Source organism: Lathamus discolor, chromosome 4 (assembly GCF_037157495.1).
Source record: "Lathamus discolor isolate bLatDis1 chromosome 4, bLatDis1.hap1, whole genome shotgun sequence".
NCBI classification, from domain to species: Eukaryota; Metazoa; Chordata; class Aves; order Psittaciformes; family Psittacidae; genus Lathamus; species Lathamus discolor.
In genome coordinates, this window is record NC_088887.1 from 32,704,859 (window position 1) to 32,718,105 (window position 13,247).

General features: G+C 37.9%; 1 protein-coding gene across 1 annotated transcript in view; it reads left to right on the plus strand.

Annotated features, from left to right (window-relative positions):
- Positions 1-13,247, plus strand: part of TTC3 (tetratricopeptide repeat domain 3) — a 74,485-nt gene that overhangs the window by 14,500 nt on the left and 46,738 nt on the right. The window contains exons 8-15 of the mRNA XM_065676940.1: positions 399-484; positions 1,242-1,336; positions 3,104-3,166; positions 6,055-6,109; positions 6,803-6,965; positions 7,082-7,130; positions 8,473-8,596; positions 12,578-12,632. Coding sequence (XP_065533012.1) covers positions 399-484; positions 1,242-1,336; positions 3,104-3,166; positions 6,055-6,109; positions 6,803-6,965; positions 7,082-7,130; positions 8,473-8,596; positions 12,578-12,632 — 690 coding nt within the window. The remainder of the gene's footprint in view (positions 1-398; positions 485-1,241; positions 1,337-3,103; positions 3,167-6,054; positions 6,110-6,802; positions 6,966-7,081; positions 7,131-8,472; positions 8,597-12,577; positions 12,633-13,247) is intronic.

Here is a 13,247-nt window from a genome sequence, read left to right on the forward strand (position 1 = left end):
TGCAGTAACAGCATAGTAGAAATTGAACGTACATGTGAGGAGAAGAGTCTTTTTATAGTTAAGAACCAAAGTACAAATTCTTTACAATACAAATCTTTACAGATCTTTAAAATGCAAATTCTTTAAAATACAGTCAAGTTTCACTCGGTTGCTTGAAACTAGACAAGTACTTAAACATTTTACAGTCTGCAGCCAGTTATTTTGGGCTTGCCCAATAATAAGTAAATCCTTTTCTTTTGAATGTTTCTTTTTCTTAATTTGTTTCTGTTATTTAGTTGATATGTCAAATTTTGCTTCCAGTCAGAAAACAGTGTGATTCGTAGCAGCAGCAGATAAACACTACTTCTTGTCGTTGGTAACTTCTTCACCCACTGTGTTTCTCTGAATTTTGTCTCCAGGCACAGGTTGTATTACTAAAGTTGCTTTGGAAGATTGTAATTTAGTTGAAGAATTTAAAGCTGTGACCTGTGAAAACTGTAGGAAGGTGAGAGAAGATATCAGAATGTGTTTGTGCTTTTCACTTTCTGTTGTTATCTTTTAAGGGTTTTTAATGATTATGAAAATGACCAGGTGATTAAAGATGATGGTAGGTAATTGTCCTGACATAAATAGTTACCTTGAGACATCCTATCCTAATAAACAACAAATTGGTTGTTTATGTTGCCAGTGTACATTGGGAAGTGTTCCTTTCCTTAACCCCCCAAAAGCTCAAGGAAATGCAGTTAATGTTGGTAGAAGATTTTCAACTTGATCCTTTTAATACAGAAATAAGATGCTCTCAAATTCTTTGCCATGTGTTCCTTTAGTGTAGATGTGTAGGGTTTCTTTCTATGGAAGTCTTCATTCCTGTGCCTTCCTTGCTACAATCACGTAGTTCTGGAGCTGCACTGAAAGGCACCGAGTAGGGAACTGTATGCGCTGTGCTGTACTCTGCCTACTTTCCCATTTGACACATTCTCACTTTTGATGATGACTACACTATAGAACTCAGGAGAGCTTTTGAGTTAGTCCTGCTTTTTAATTATTGTTCATTGTATTCTTGTCTGCAAAAATTTTCATTCATGCACTTCTAAGCTTATTAATTGCAGTGAATTGAAAGTATTAAATCACAGCTAATAGCATATACATAACATTCTGTTTCTATAAGCATAAAAACTGAGGTGCCTCTTGTCAGTTTACTTCTCATTGCAGACGAGTTTAGTTACAGTGGTTACTGAGTTATTTTTTTCTTGATTTCACAGAACAGTGAATCTATGAAACAGAAAGGAAATGAGGAGTTTTCCCAGGGAAACTTTGATCGTGCTATAATGTCATATACTAAAGCCATAGAGTTTTGGTAAGAACTAACTGACTGGTTAACAAGATTGTGTTATATAATATGTATTCAGCTTATTCAGATTTATGCTGGTTTTTGTATAGTTTTGCATGAGCCACTTGGAGGCCAAATGATAGCTTTTAAAAAAAAAAAAAAATAAAAAATTAGGTATCTAACACATTTTTTGTTCTATTTTATTTCTTGTTACTAATGGTTGTTTGCACTTGTACTGCCCCAAAAGTCCTCTTAAGGCTTAAAGTTGATTTAAAAGGACTAACAGTAAGTATAGTAAACCCAGGAAAGGAAATAAGTTATCTGGTGTGAACAGCTGCTGTTGGCATCATCCTTCCTGAATACTCTTTCAACAGAACAGTATGACCAACTCTTGCAAATGTTTATCATCTCAGCTATGACACAGAACAAGTAAACAAGAACAGATACTTATTTTTAAATGTAGTCTTGGCACCTGTGTATGCAAAAGACTTAATTTCCTTTTGTAAGTCTTTTTAATTTCTTCTCAGAAGTCGTTCGCTGAACAGCTTTGGAGACTTTCCTACTGTAAATGGGAAGGGAGACTTTCTTTAAAAAGATTAAATGAGAATTTGTCTCATGCATATAGAGCATTTGCCCATTTCCTATAGTCTGCGTGGAATGTCAAGTGGTTACAGAATGCAGGCTTGGAGTATGTCACTACTTGTGTTACAGTTGTGCAAATGCTGCTTTTACAAGTCCTTGTGTCTGTGAAATATGGTGAAATTCGTAAAGTCCCACCTTTCATAAAATTTTATTGTGGAGACATTTTTTTCCTTTTTGAAGTCTGTAGCTTTATAATTGTGCAGTTGAAAGGGTTAGCATTTTTCTGATCCTTGCTTTGGATTTTATGTCACATAGTAGGATACATTTCAATCCCAAATTGAAGCTGATTTCAGCCTTCTTGAAAATTTGGGTTGGCTGACTTCAGTCAAGTGACTGTATCCAGGATCTTGGAGCAGGCTAAGGCAGCTTTGCACAGGGTAGCTGATGAGGGGAAGGGATGAACAGAATTCAGTGGAAGAACAAAGGAAATCCCATGGTTTGGAAAGATCAAAGGAAGTTTCATGGTTTTCAAGGGCTGTAGAGCTCAACTATTGTTACAGCTATTTGTTAAAAATTGTTCTTTGTCCTTAAGACCCTCCTGGAAGGTGAAGGGATGTCTAGCAGCGAGGGGATCCTTCTTCATCTGCTCTGTGCACTGTTCCCTTTCTCATTCTCCCAGTGTTAACTGTCTTCTGCTTCATCATCACATTCCATCCCTAACTAGCTGCACGTTTCCCTGGTCTTCTTTCAAGTTGTTGCTGGATTACATTTATTGGTTCCCTGCTTTCATTCTCCATTAGGTACATGGGGATGGTTCTCTAACTCTTTGGAGCAACTGCTTAGTCTGCATGGCTGGGCAGTCAAGCTGGCTTTTCCATGTCCCATGCTTCATGCTCTTTTTTTTCGCTCTTTTCCTCCTCCCCCCCATCACATTTTTTTTTTTTTAATTTTTTTTCTTTTTCCTTTAAGGTAGTCTGAAAGTGACTTGAATTGATTGGAGGTCACATTAGTGGGACCAAATATTATGAATTATTACATAATTGAAACTAAAATTCTCATTGACTTGTAAATAAGTGGGGGTATTAAAGGAAACTTGTAAATACTTGATGCTAGACTGCTTGCAGACAGTTATTGTGAAAGCCTACTTTATTTTCTCCTTAAGATTTTCATAGTAACATACGTTACTAACTCTTCGTAATTTTCTTTTTTAAGTCCTGCAAACCATCTTCTGTATGGAAACCGAGCTCTTTGTTTGATTCTCACACGGCAGTACAAGTAAGTAATCCCTTGTTTATAACCTGAAATGTTGTGATCCTGCAGTTAAAAACTGTCAATATACTTAGGAAAATAATATTCTTAAAACTTAAGTATGTAATAATTGTGATGTTATTACCTCAGAAAGCTGAAATTAAGAAAAATGAGTAATATTAGATGTATCTTCTGGCAGTATGTAATACAACTTAAAATTTGTGTGTGTGTGCCTTATACAACAAGAAAAACAAATCTCAGTACCTGTGAGTATTGATTTTTATTAAACCTCTTGAAGAAGAAATTATTGTGAATATGTGGGTTATTTTCCTTAAGCCAGTTGTTAATCTAAAAATCACGTTTATGGGCAAGGTTGATGTATACCTTTCATGTAAAGCCAAACCAAGAATTTATTGCTAGTATAATTGAAGTCTTAAGGGTCTAATTTTTATTAGCCCATATCTAATTGTTGAAATAAAAAGAAAAAATATCAATGTAATTAAAATTGATATGCACATGATTTTTAGTTTTTGCCCATTTTCCTGGTGTTATCCTCACTTCTTCCACTGCTTCTCTGGATGGGTACCAAAGTTGGCAGTTCCATTGCTGTAGCAGTGGGGTTAGAAAACTGTAGGTGAACAGAGCCCTCCCTTCTCCACGAGAAATGTGATGTTTGTGCTGATGGTTTCTTCTTCCTCACTCTAGAATCCACTTGGGTTCGCTTTTGCGTTTACTAATGTGCTGTTACACCTTTGCTCTTTTTTGGTCTGTGGCACCCTGTTAGATCTGAGTTTACTACTCATAGTACTTTTTATGGATATTACTTTTTGTTACCCTTAAAGTCATATTTGTCCAGATTTGGCATGTCTTTAACTGACCATTGGTGAATTGTTTATAGCCATGGGGTCTCCAGTGCCAAGATTGTGCTCCATTTCTTGTCATATCCTACCTATACTCCTTTGTTGCATGCTGTGTCTCTACTTCTTAAGGCCTCTGCTGTCATACCAGGGTTGTATTTCTTTACAGGATATCATTGTTCTGGAATCATAAATATCTCATTCTGTATAGATAGCCATTACAAGCACTTACTCCAGCTAAATCTATGGCCATACCACACGAAGATGAACAAGTAGCTCAAATTAACCATACACACCTGCTCAATTAGAGAAGTTGATGTCACACTTAAGTAAAAGAAAGCTGCAGGCAGGTGAAATTGCAGTTGAGGCTGAGCAAGATCAAGAAGCCTCAGTCCTGAGGTTTTTGCAAACTCAGTAGCTTAGATCCTGTTGTCAGTGGTGGCAATACCGTACTATGGGACTAGGCGGTTAACAGTGTTCTCTAGATCATCTGCTGGAGCATTGGAAGCTTTTTCCAAGCTGTGTGTATTCTTCCCATTTTCAGAGCCTCGTGAGAGGCAGTGATCATGTTCCCTCCCAGGCTTTGCTACGGGACAGGACCTTTCCCTGCAGCTTGGCCTAATGTCGTGATGTTTTGACAGTGCTCCACCGGAGCAGCTGTCCTAGCACTGTGCCAGACTGTCGAAAGGTGGCACTGGAGGAAAGGCTGGGTGGGTGAAAACAAAGCACAGCAGCATACACTAGAGAACAAGTCAAATGCGTCAGGTTTTTTTAATCTTTTCAACTGCTTTTATAATCCCTTACTATCTTGAGGTTCTGTACCCCACTGTCCCTTACTCGTGCACGTTTTTCCTTTTGTTTGCATCCCTTGCAGTATGAATATGGTGCAACTTCTCCCGCTTTAATCACTAGCTCTATTGTGGTCTTTTGTTTCTTATTAATTTTTTAAAATGTATTGCTACATCTCTAAATTCTACCATTACTGCTTTGTCTTAGAATTATTGTCTCTTTCAGGCCTTTCCTTAGTATCCAGCTTTCATTACATCTCATCGTCCTCCTTCAGATCCCTGTGTACAAGCTTTCCTGCTATAGTGGTTACGAAAACCAGAGGTAGTAACTAGGCAATTTATGGAGACTTTTGTGTAAAACATGTGTGGGTTGTTTAGGGTTTTTTCCTGTCTTCCTCCCCTTTGTGGAGGTAAAATAGTTAAAGCCTCAAGCTTTTGCAGTTAGGTCCCACTGCAGACATTTTGTAAAGGCCTCACTGAGTCAGCATGACCCAGCAATCAAAGGAGTGTGAGATTATTTGTAAACTTCCTCATCTGAAGTAATCCGTATGTGACCACTCTTTGTTGTAATTTACTACATCCTGCTTATCTAACACATAGCTGTAGTTCAGTGAAGAGCGAGTGGTGCATCCCAAAGGTATATAAATTCTTCAACTGTCCATTGTGGACAGCAGTGAAAGCAGCAGAGGCCATCACTGGTGCTCTGTGTTCTCTCCTGTAGCCATAGGGATATTCTGCTTCTCTTCTGATCAAAATTGTAATTCTAGTTATTCCACGACACCTTGTATATAAAAAGTCAGAGTCAAGAATATTTTTCAGGCTTTAGTTATCAGGAGTCTTGGAGGTTACTGTTTTTCAGTGCTCAGCAGTTAATATTTGCACTCTGGCTGTGATTATATAACTACTCTCTAACATGATTTTTGTCAAAATATTTAGGTTTGGTTTTCAGGGTTTTTAATAAGGCTTTGCTTTTTAAAGGAACATTCTGTTATACACCAGCTAAAGGGGGGGGGGTACATATGCAGAAATGCTGGAAAACCTAGTAGGCAGGAGGAGGGAATAAATAACTGATGGGTGAAATTGTTTAGACTGTAACATTTTAATCCAGGTAAGTTTCAGCTAAGAAGTGTTGTCTGGCCATGCCTTCACACAGGTGAATGAACTCTTCTTTTATTCACTTGTGTTTTTATGGCATCTCGTACATCTGGTCTGTAGGTTTTTCTAAAGTTTAAGTAATAAATACTTCTTCTTTTTCTGTCTCTTCTCTAAGGAGAGCCCTTGCTGATGGAAAAAGAGCCATAGTTTTGAAGCCTAATTGGCCAAAGGTTAGTTTCATATGCATTTCAAAATTGTCTTTTGTTGGTGCTGTAAACTACTACAAGAACCTGGAATCTTAGTTACAGGTTTGACCCAGATAGATGTGACATGTTCTCATCTGCATTCAACACAGTAAATTTAAAGGACAGTAGAACGAGCACAGTACATTATGGACTAAGAATTCTGCTTCAGTCAGCCAAGTACATAGTTTGCTTGTATTTTTATATTAAAAATATTGTTTTGACAGCTCGTAAGTGTTGTTACATGGTGTTCTGCATCTGTAAAGAAAAATACATTGCTGTGAGTAGCTATGTTATCACAATGCTTTACAAAGCATATATGTAGTCCTTACAATAAAAAAATCCTGGTTAATGAACAGCATGTATTTCCCAATATTCCTGGCCTGAGAAAGAGTAAATAAAGGGATAGTTACAGAATTGCAAAGTAGTAGTTGAGATTAGTGGAAAAATCAAAATTGCTGTTTTCCAAAGCCGGAGGCTAGACGCTACTTCCAGTCAATTCTCTTTCTGTTTCAGAGTTCTGAGTAGTTGAAAACTTTGATTATTCATCATATGACTTGAAATAGAGTGGGTAACTTCTGTGTATATAAAATTTTACTGTCTGTTGCAGCTGGTTTGGATAGAAACGTTTTTCTTACTTGTGTGAAAGAATGCTTGAAATTCAAACTTATGTCTGTGTAGGGTCACTACCACTTCTGTAAGGCACTGTCATTGCTGGGGGAACATGAACTGGCTTTGAAAGCCAATGAGAGGGCTCAGGATCTATGCAAGAATGTTCTTGGTGGACTTAAGGATCTTATGCAACAAAATGAGAAGTTAAAGAAGACATTAGAAGAAATCAATGGTAACCTTTACTGATTTCAAGATCTACCTTAAACACAGCACAGTTCCTTCATTGGTAACTTTCCTTTGAAACTAGCTAATTTTTTTCTTTTTCCCTTCCTATATAATTTTCTATAGCTATTAAACAACATAAACGGAAACCAAAGAAGTCACTTGTTGAGAAAAAGTAAGTAATTGTCAAGTTTCCTTTCCTTTTTCAAAATCAGCAGTTCTTAGTATGAGTAATATATAGCATATATATTGCTTAAATTTTGTTATCTATGAGTAAATAAAAATGGAAGGAATAAACTTACCAGAAATGCAACCACAGTGTAGCCTCGGAGTAAGGAGGACTTCTGGGAACTAAATAAGCTGTCTTGAAATGTGTTCCACTTTCAAGTAGTTTCCTTCAGCGTTAAGTTTTACAAATGGGGGAAATCATAGAATCATAGAAAGGTTTGGGTTGGAAGAGACCTTAAAGATCATCTGGTTCCAACCCCCTGCCATGGGCAGGGACACCTTCAACTTAGACTGGCCTTGAACGCTTCCGGGGATGGGGCATCCACAACTTCTCAGGGCAGCCTGTTCCAGTGCCTCACTACCCTCATAGTGAAGATTTTTTCCTAATATCTAATCTAAATCTCCCTTCTTTCAATTTAAAGCCACTTTCCCTTGTCCTGTCACTACATGTCCGTGTAAAAAATCCTTTTCCAGTTATATTTTTGTGGAGATCTTTTTCCTGCCAACTTCAAGTACTTCGCTGTTGGGGAAATTTGATGCGTGAAAATGTCAGGGCGGTCATGGCCACTTTTTCGTGTTATCTTTGCTATATGAAGTTTGCTAGGGTAAGCTGACTTGAGGAACTGAATGCTAGCAAATGCATATTGGCAATGGTACAAATGAATATGTATCCTAGTTTGTAGGAACTTGGTTTTGCCACATTTGTGCTTTTGCCTTTCCCAGAGAGAAGAGAGTAAGAGAGATTCCATATTCACAGGTTCAGCTAAGTTACCATATATGCTGTAACTTTTGTATTAAACATTTGTCTGAAAGATCTTCATTTTTATTGGTCTTGTAGTGATGAGCTATCTGTCATTCAAAAACAGTACACTAAGCAAACTACTAAACAGCTTTTTGTAAACCTGAAAATTCTGTAGGAGGTCAATTTTGTTTCCTTTCTATATTGCACAAATAAAATGTGGCTTTGGGCAAGATTTTTCATTAGTTACCCAAATTATTTATTTATTTTTTCAAAAAGTGCAGTAATTCAGTTGCTGTCCCTTTTCTAGAAAATGGTGTGCTTTTTTTTTGATGTTATATTTTGCATAGCTTTGGACTGTGCAGTTTGAAAGTATAAAAAAAATGGCTGATCAAATCCTTTAAATATGTTTATGCCATTACACTTGTGTGATGGTTAGGCTTGTATACGTTTTTGGTTTTTTTCTTTATACGTGTGTGGTATGTGTCCTGAATATGGGGAAAAACCATCAACATTGAAAGACCTCAGGTTCTCTCTTTTTGCATATCAGAGACTACAGTTCTTCAGAATTCCATTTAATAAACTCTCAAGAAGAAAAGGAAACAGAAAAATACAGAAAGAGAACAGAGTCTGATCCTAAAGGTCATTATTGTCATCAAAGCCGTGATATTAAGGTAAGTTACGCTACAGCTGGCATTGCAAGACTGTATGTTGATTTTCATTGTCCTGGAATGTGTTGTTTAATGGTGTGGCTGAAATTTTGCAGCCACTGTGTTTTAATAATTGTCTGCTTTCTCAGCCAAGTGCACTTTTCCTGTAATATTTAAATACCAAATCTGTGTTCTGAAATATGAAATGAAATATGCATAGATATAGCTCATTTCACTGCATGAAGGGGGGCTATATGGATGCTGGGGAGGGACTCTTCATTAGGGACTGTAGTGATAGGACAAGGGGTAACAGGTTGAAGCTTAAACAGGGGAAGTTTAGATTGGATATAAGGAGGAAGTTCTTTACTGTAAGGGTGATGAGGCACTGGAATGGGTTGCCCAGGGAAGTTGTGAATGCTCCATCCCTGGCAGTGTTCAGGGCCAGGTTGGACAGAGCCTTGGGTGACATGGTTTAGGGGGAGGTGTCCCTGCCCATGGCAGGGGGGTTGGAACTAGATGATCTTAAGGTCCTTTCCAACCCTAACTATTCTATGTTCTATGTTCAGAACTTTGGATTTGAAAAGAGGTGGGAGATGATTGCTTGAATGAGAAGGTGGAGGCTGTATGTTAAAAGGAGGAAAGAGGTCTCTTTGGGCTCATTGAAAGTAACACTTGAAGTCATGTCTGATTTAATAGACTGTCCAGTCCTACCTATAAATGTCATTCAGGTGTGGGTTTCCCATTGGCTTTAGGGGAGGATTCAGTTAATGTGTACTGATGTTATGGGCTTCAGTGCAAGCTGCCTTAACCAAATGTCGTGGTTTAAACCAATCCACACAGGTCGTCCACTCACCCCCCCCCGACCCTCCCCACTCCCGGAGGGATGGGGAGGAAAATCAGGAGAATGTAACTCCCACGGGTTGAGATAAGAACAGCCCAGTAACTAAGGTATAACACAAACCACTGCTGCTACCACAAATGATAATATTGATAAGAGAAAATAACAAGAGAATACGATACCACCGCCGAACGAGTTCGACCCCCCCGAAGAGCCAGAGCCTGCCCCTTCCGGGTAACTTCCAGTTCCCCCTCCAGGCATGACATGCTATGGTATGGAATACCTCTTTGGCTAGTTTGGGTCAGGTGTCCTGTCTCTGCTTCCTCCCGGCCTCCCTCGTCCCCAGCAGAGCATGAGACTCACAGAGTCCTTGGCCAGAATAAACATTACTTAGCAACAATTAAAAACAATCGGTATTATCAGCTCTCTGCCCAGGCTGGAAGTCAAAACACAGAGCTTGCACCAGTTACTAAGAAGGAGCAAAACGGCTCCTGGTAAACCCAGGACACCAAAGTTAGCAGAAGCCCTGTCTATGGATTATATTGGAGCATTGTTTTGCACTGATAATGTGATGTTAATGTATTTGCATGGTTATAGACCATTATTTTTGTGCTCTGTAAACAGATTTTTTTTTTTTGCATGGGAAAAATCTGGTTAAATAGTATGCTTAACTGGATTGTGTTTAAAACTAGGATTTTGTGGTTCTTGAATATGTTTGGCTTATGTGTTTAAAATGAGTGGTATAGTTCTAAAATGCAAGATGGGCTTGTGTTATTTTAGTAGCCCTTTGCAATTCTTTAGATACATTCTTTCATTTTAAAAGACTGTTTACAAGCGGAAATATTCTAATAGATTATTAATTTATATGGCGAGGAAGGCTTAAAGCAGGAAGAGAAGCTGTCACAGGGGAGATTTCGACTGCTTAAAGAGCCACTGCCAAAAGCAGCAGCAGCAGTGGTTTTATTGAAGCAAGATGTTGTAAAAGTGAGGCTTAACAAAGTCTGATGGCAAGGTTCAATCTATTATGCTACTGCACAGAGGATATAATAATAATTCAAAGCTACCAATACAGAAACTTAATGCCCTGTGATATGGAGTCACGTGCAATATTAATCATTTACCAAAGATCTGTAGTTGATAAGGGATCTTTCGAGCACAAGCAGTAACCTTGAAAGGCATCACTGCTGTGCTGCCAGCTACTTAAGAGGGAGAGATCAAAAAAGCTCACTCATGTATATGGAATAAAGTGGTTGGCTTGTGGTCAAATTACATGTGATGGAGAAAAGACTCCTTGTACTCACAGCTTCCTCTGTTCCTTGACCAAATTAGTTTTGGAAGAACCATCTTCTATTTATACCTTAATCCTGTTTCCAAGTTCATACACATCACTATGTCACCCTGTGCCTTTGGCTTTTCAACAACAGGTTGGAACTAGAGAAGTTCATGGCCTGGTCACAGCCTAGTCCTTTTCTTCCTTTGGAGCCTGAACCAAACTATCAGGAGTCTAGTGCATCACAGAAGCTTAACAGAGCAAACTTTATTCTCTGTTCATGGATTACTTTTGTTTCTGAAAAATAATTACACTAAAGATCCATGTTAGTGAAGGACGATCAAAGAAATCCATCAAAAAAAAGGGCCTCTAATTCTGACTATTAGGATGTTTTACTGGTGAAAGGGCAATGCCATACAATGTTGTTGTGGTTTAACCCTGGTAGGCACCTCATTCCCACACAGCTGCTTGCTCACTGCTGTTAGCAGGATGGGGGTGGAAAATCCTAAGTGTAAAAGTAAGAAAACTCATCTTTATCAGTTGAGGTAAAGACAATTGAATTAACAAAACAAAAGCTGCCTACACAAGCAAAGTGAGATAAGGAGTTCATTCCCCCAGCTTTTGTTGCTGCGCAGGAGCTTATATAATCTGGGATATCCCTTTGGTCAGGTAGAGTCAGCTATCCTGACTGCATCCCCTCCCAACTTCTCATGTACCCCCAGCTTACTTGCTGGTGGGGTCGCAGCATTTGAAACAGAAAAGATACAGTGCAGGCACTACTCAGCATTAGCTAAAACATCCATATGTTATCAACATTTTTAATCACAGATCCAAAACACAGTACCATACAAGCTGTTACGAGAAAATTAACTTTATCCCAGCCCAAATCAGTATGTATTTTTTTATTCCTTAAAAAACAAACACACCCTAAAAAAGTGGGAAGTTAGGGGATTTTGTTGATGTTTACCTTGTTTTAGGTGGGTTTCACTACTGGATGTCATTGGAATTCCACAGCTCTTGCTGTCTTAGTGCCTGTCTTATGGTCAGTATCATGGGAAGCCCATAAGCCATTCCTGTGCTTGAATTTTCCTGAGTGGTTTGCTTTGCTAGATGCATGCAGACTGTGACAGTCCTGCTGTAACAGCATGGAATTAAAAATTGAATAACCAACCTCCAGTTTGCATACAGACAGCTCTCTTTCACACTAATTCTTAAAGAAACATTTGTGCCTTTTTCTGGTTGTCTGTAGCATTATTATTGTAAGATAATAAATTGTTATAATTTGGCCTGTGAAATGTGTTATAAATAAGCTATTTAATATAGAAACCAGGATGATAAATAAAATGAATGTGCTAGTGAGGTCAAAACAATTTAGCACAAGAGAAAAAAAACACTCAAGTTTCACAGGTGGGTGGGGCAGCAAAAAGCCCAGATGACTCGTTAGTGGGGAAAATGAAACCAATGTCCAAGGGAAAAGGAAAGGAAATGGAAGTTACAACTTCTTAAAAAAGAAAGCTATTTACAGAATTCACAAGAAGTGCTTGAAGATTTCTGACTGTCTTGTGAAAGCTTTCATCTGCTTTTCTGCTATGAAAATATTCATAATGTAAGTCAGTAAATTTATCTTCCTTGAGGATGAATATTACTTCAAAAAAGGCTAGTATTTGTCACACTAGTAGATAGCAAACTGATATTAATACGGGAAAAAAAGTGTAAGTGTACAAATGCGCTTTGCTTAATGAAATTATTTTTCTTTCTCTCTTGATTTGGGACATAATATACTGTACTGTATTTCTTTGGTTAAACATTAGCATCTTAGTTCTTTGTTTAAATTTAGAGTGATATCTGTTTGCTTTTTGTTATCTGTGTAAAACCAAGCTGTCGTATTTGTCATTAGGTGACTGACATCCAAAGAACAGAAAGCAAAGGTTGGTCTCTGGAGTTTCCACCAAGTGAGTTTGTTTTTACAATTTATCATGTCTGAATCGGTTCTTTCTTTGCTGTTGCCATTATTAATAAGCAGAAGTGTATCTATTGCTATTTTCACAATGGTAAGCTTTTATGTTTCACTTCTTTTCCTGTTAGCATGCTATTACTTTAATACTATTTTCTCTCCTGTATTTGTGTTATTTCTTTCATGCCTTTGTAATTTGAATCTACTTTACATGGATGAATTCAGAATTGAAACTGGAAGTAAAAAGTAGAATGCTGAGTCACAGGCTAGAAATGCTTTCTCTCCTTCTGAGTCAGATACATGGGATCTAAAAGGATCTAAATTGAAGTAGGTAGTTTCAATATTCATAATTCATTTGTGATTACTAAAAGCTCCATATAGGTCCTTAAGAAAATAATCCTGCAGTTAGAGAGGAAGGAGGCCACAAAATATTTCTCAAAGAGGATTTTGAGCTACCAACTTTAAGAGGTAGAAGTTGGTGTGATTTATTGTTCATGTTTGGTTTTTTTTTAACGAATTAAAAGGAAAGCAAAACAAAGCAACAACCAAACACAAAAACTCACCGCACAATCCTGTTAGAGAGAACTTACCCCCTGCCAAAACTCCCACGGTG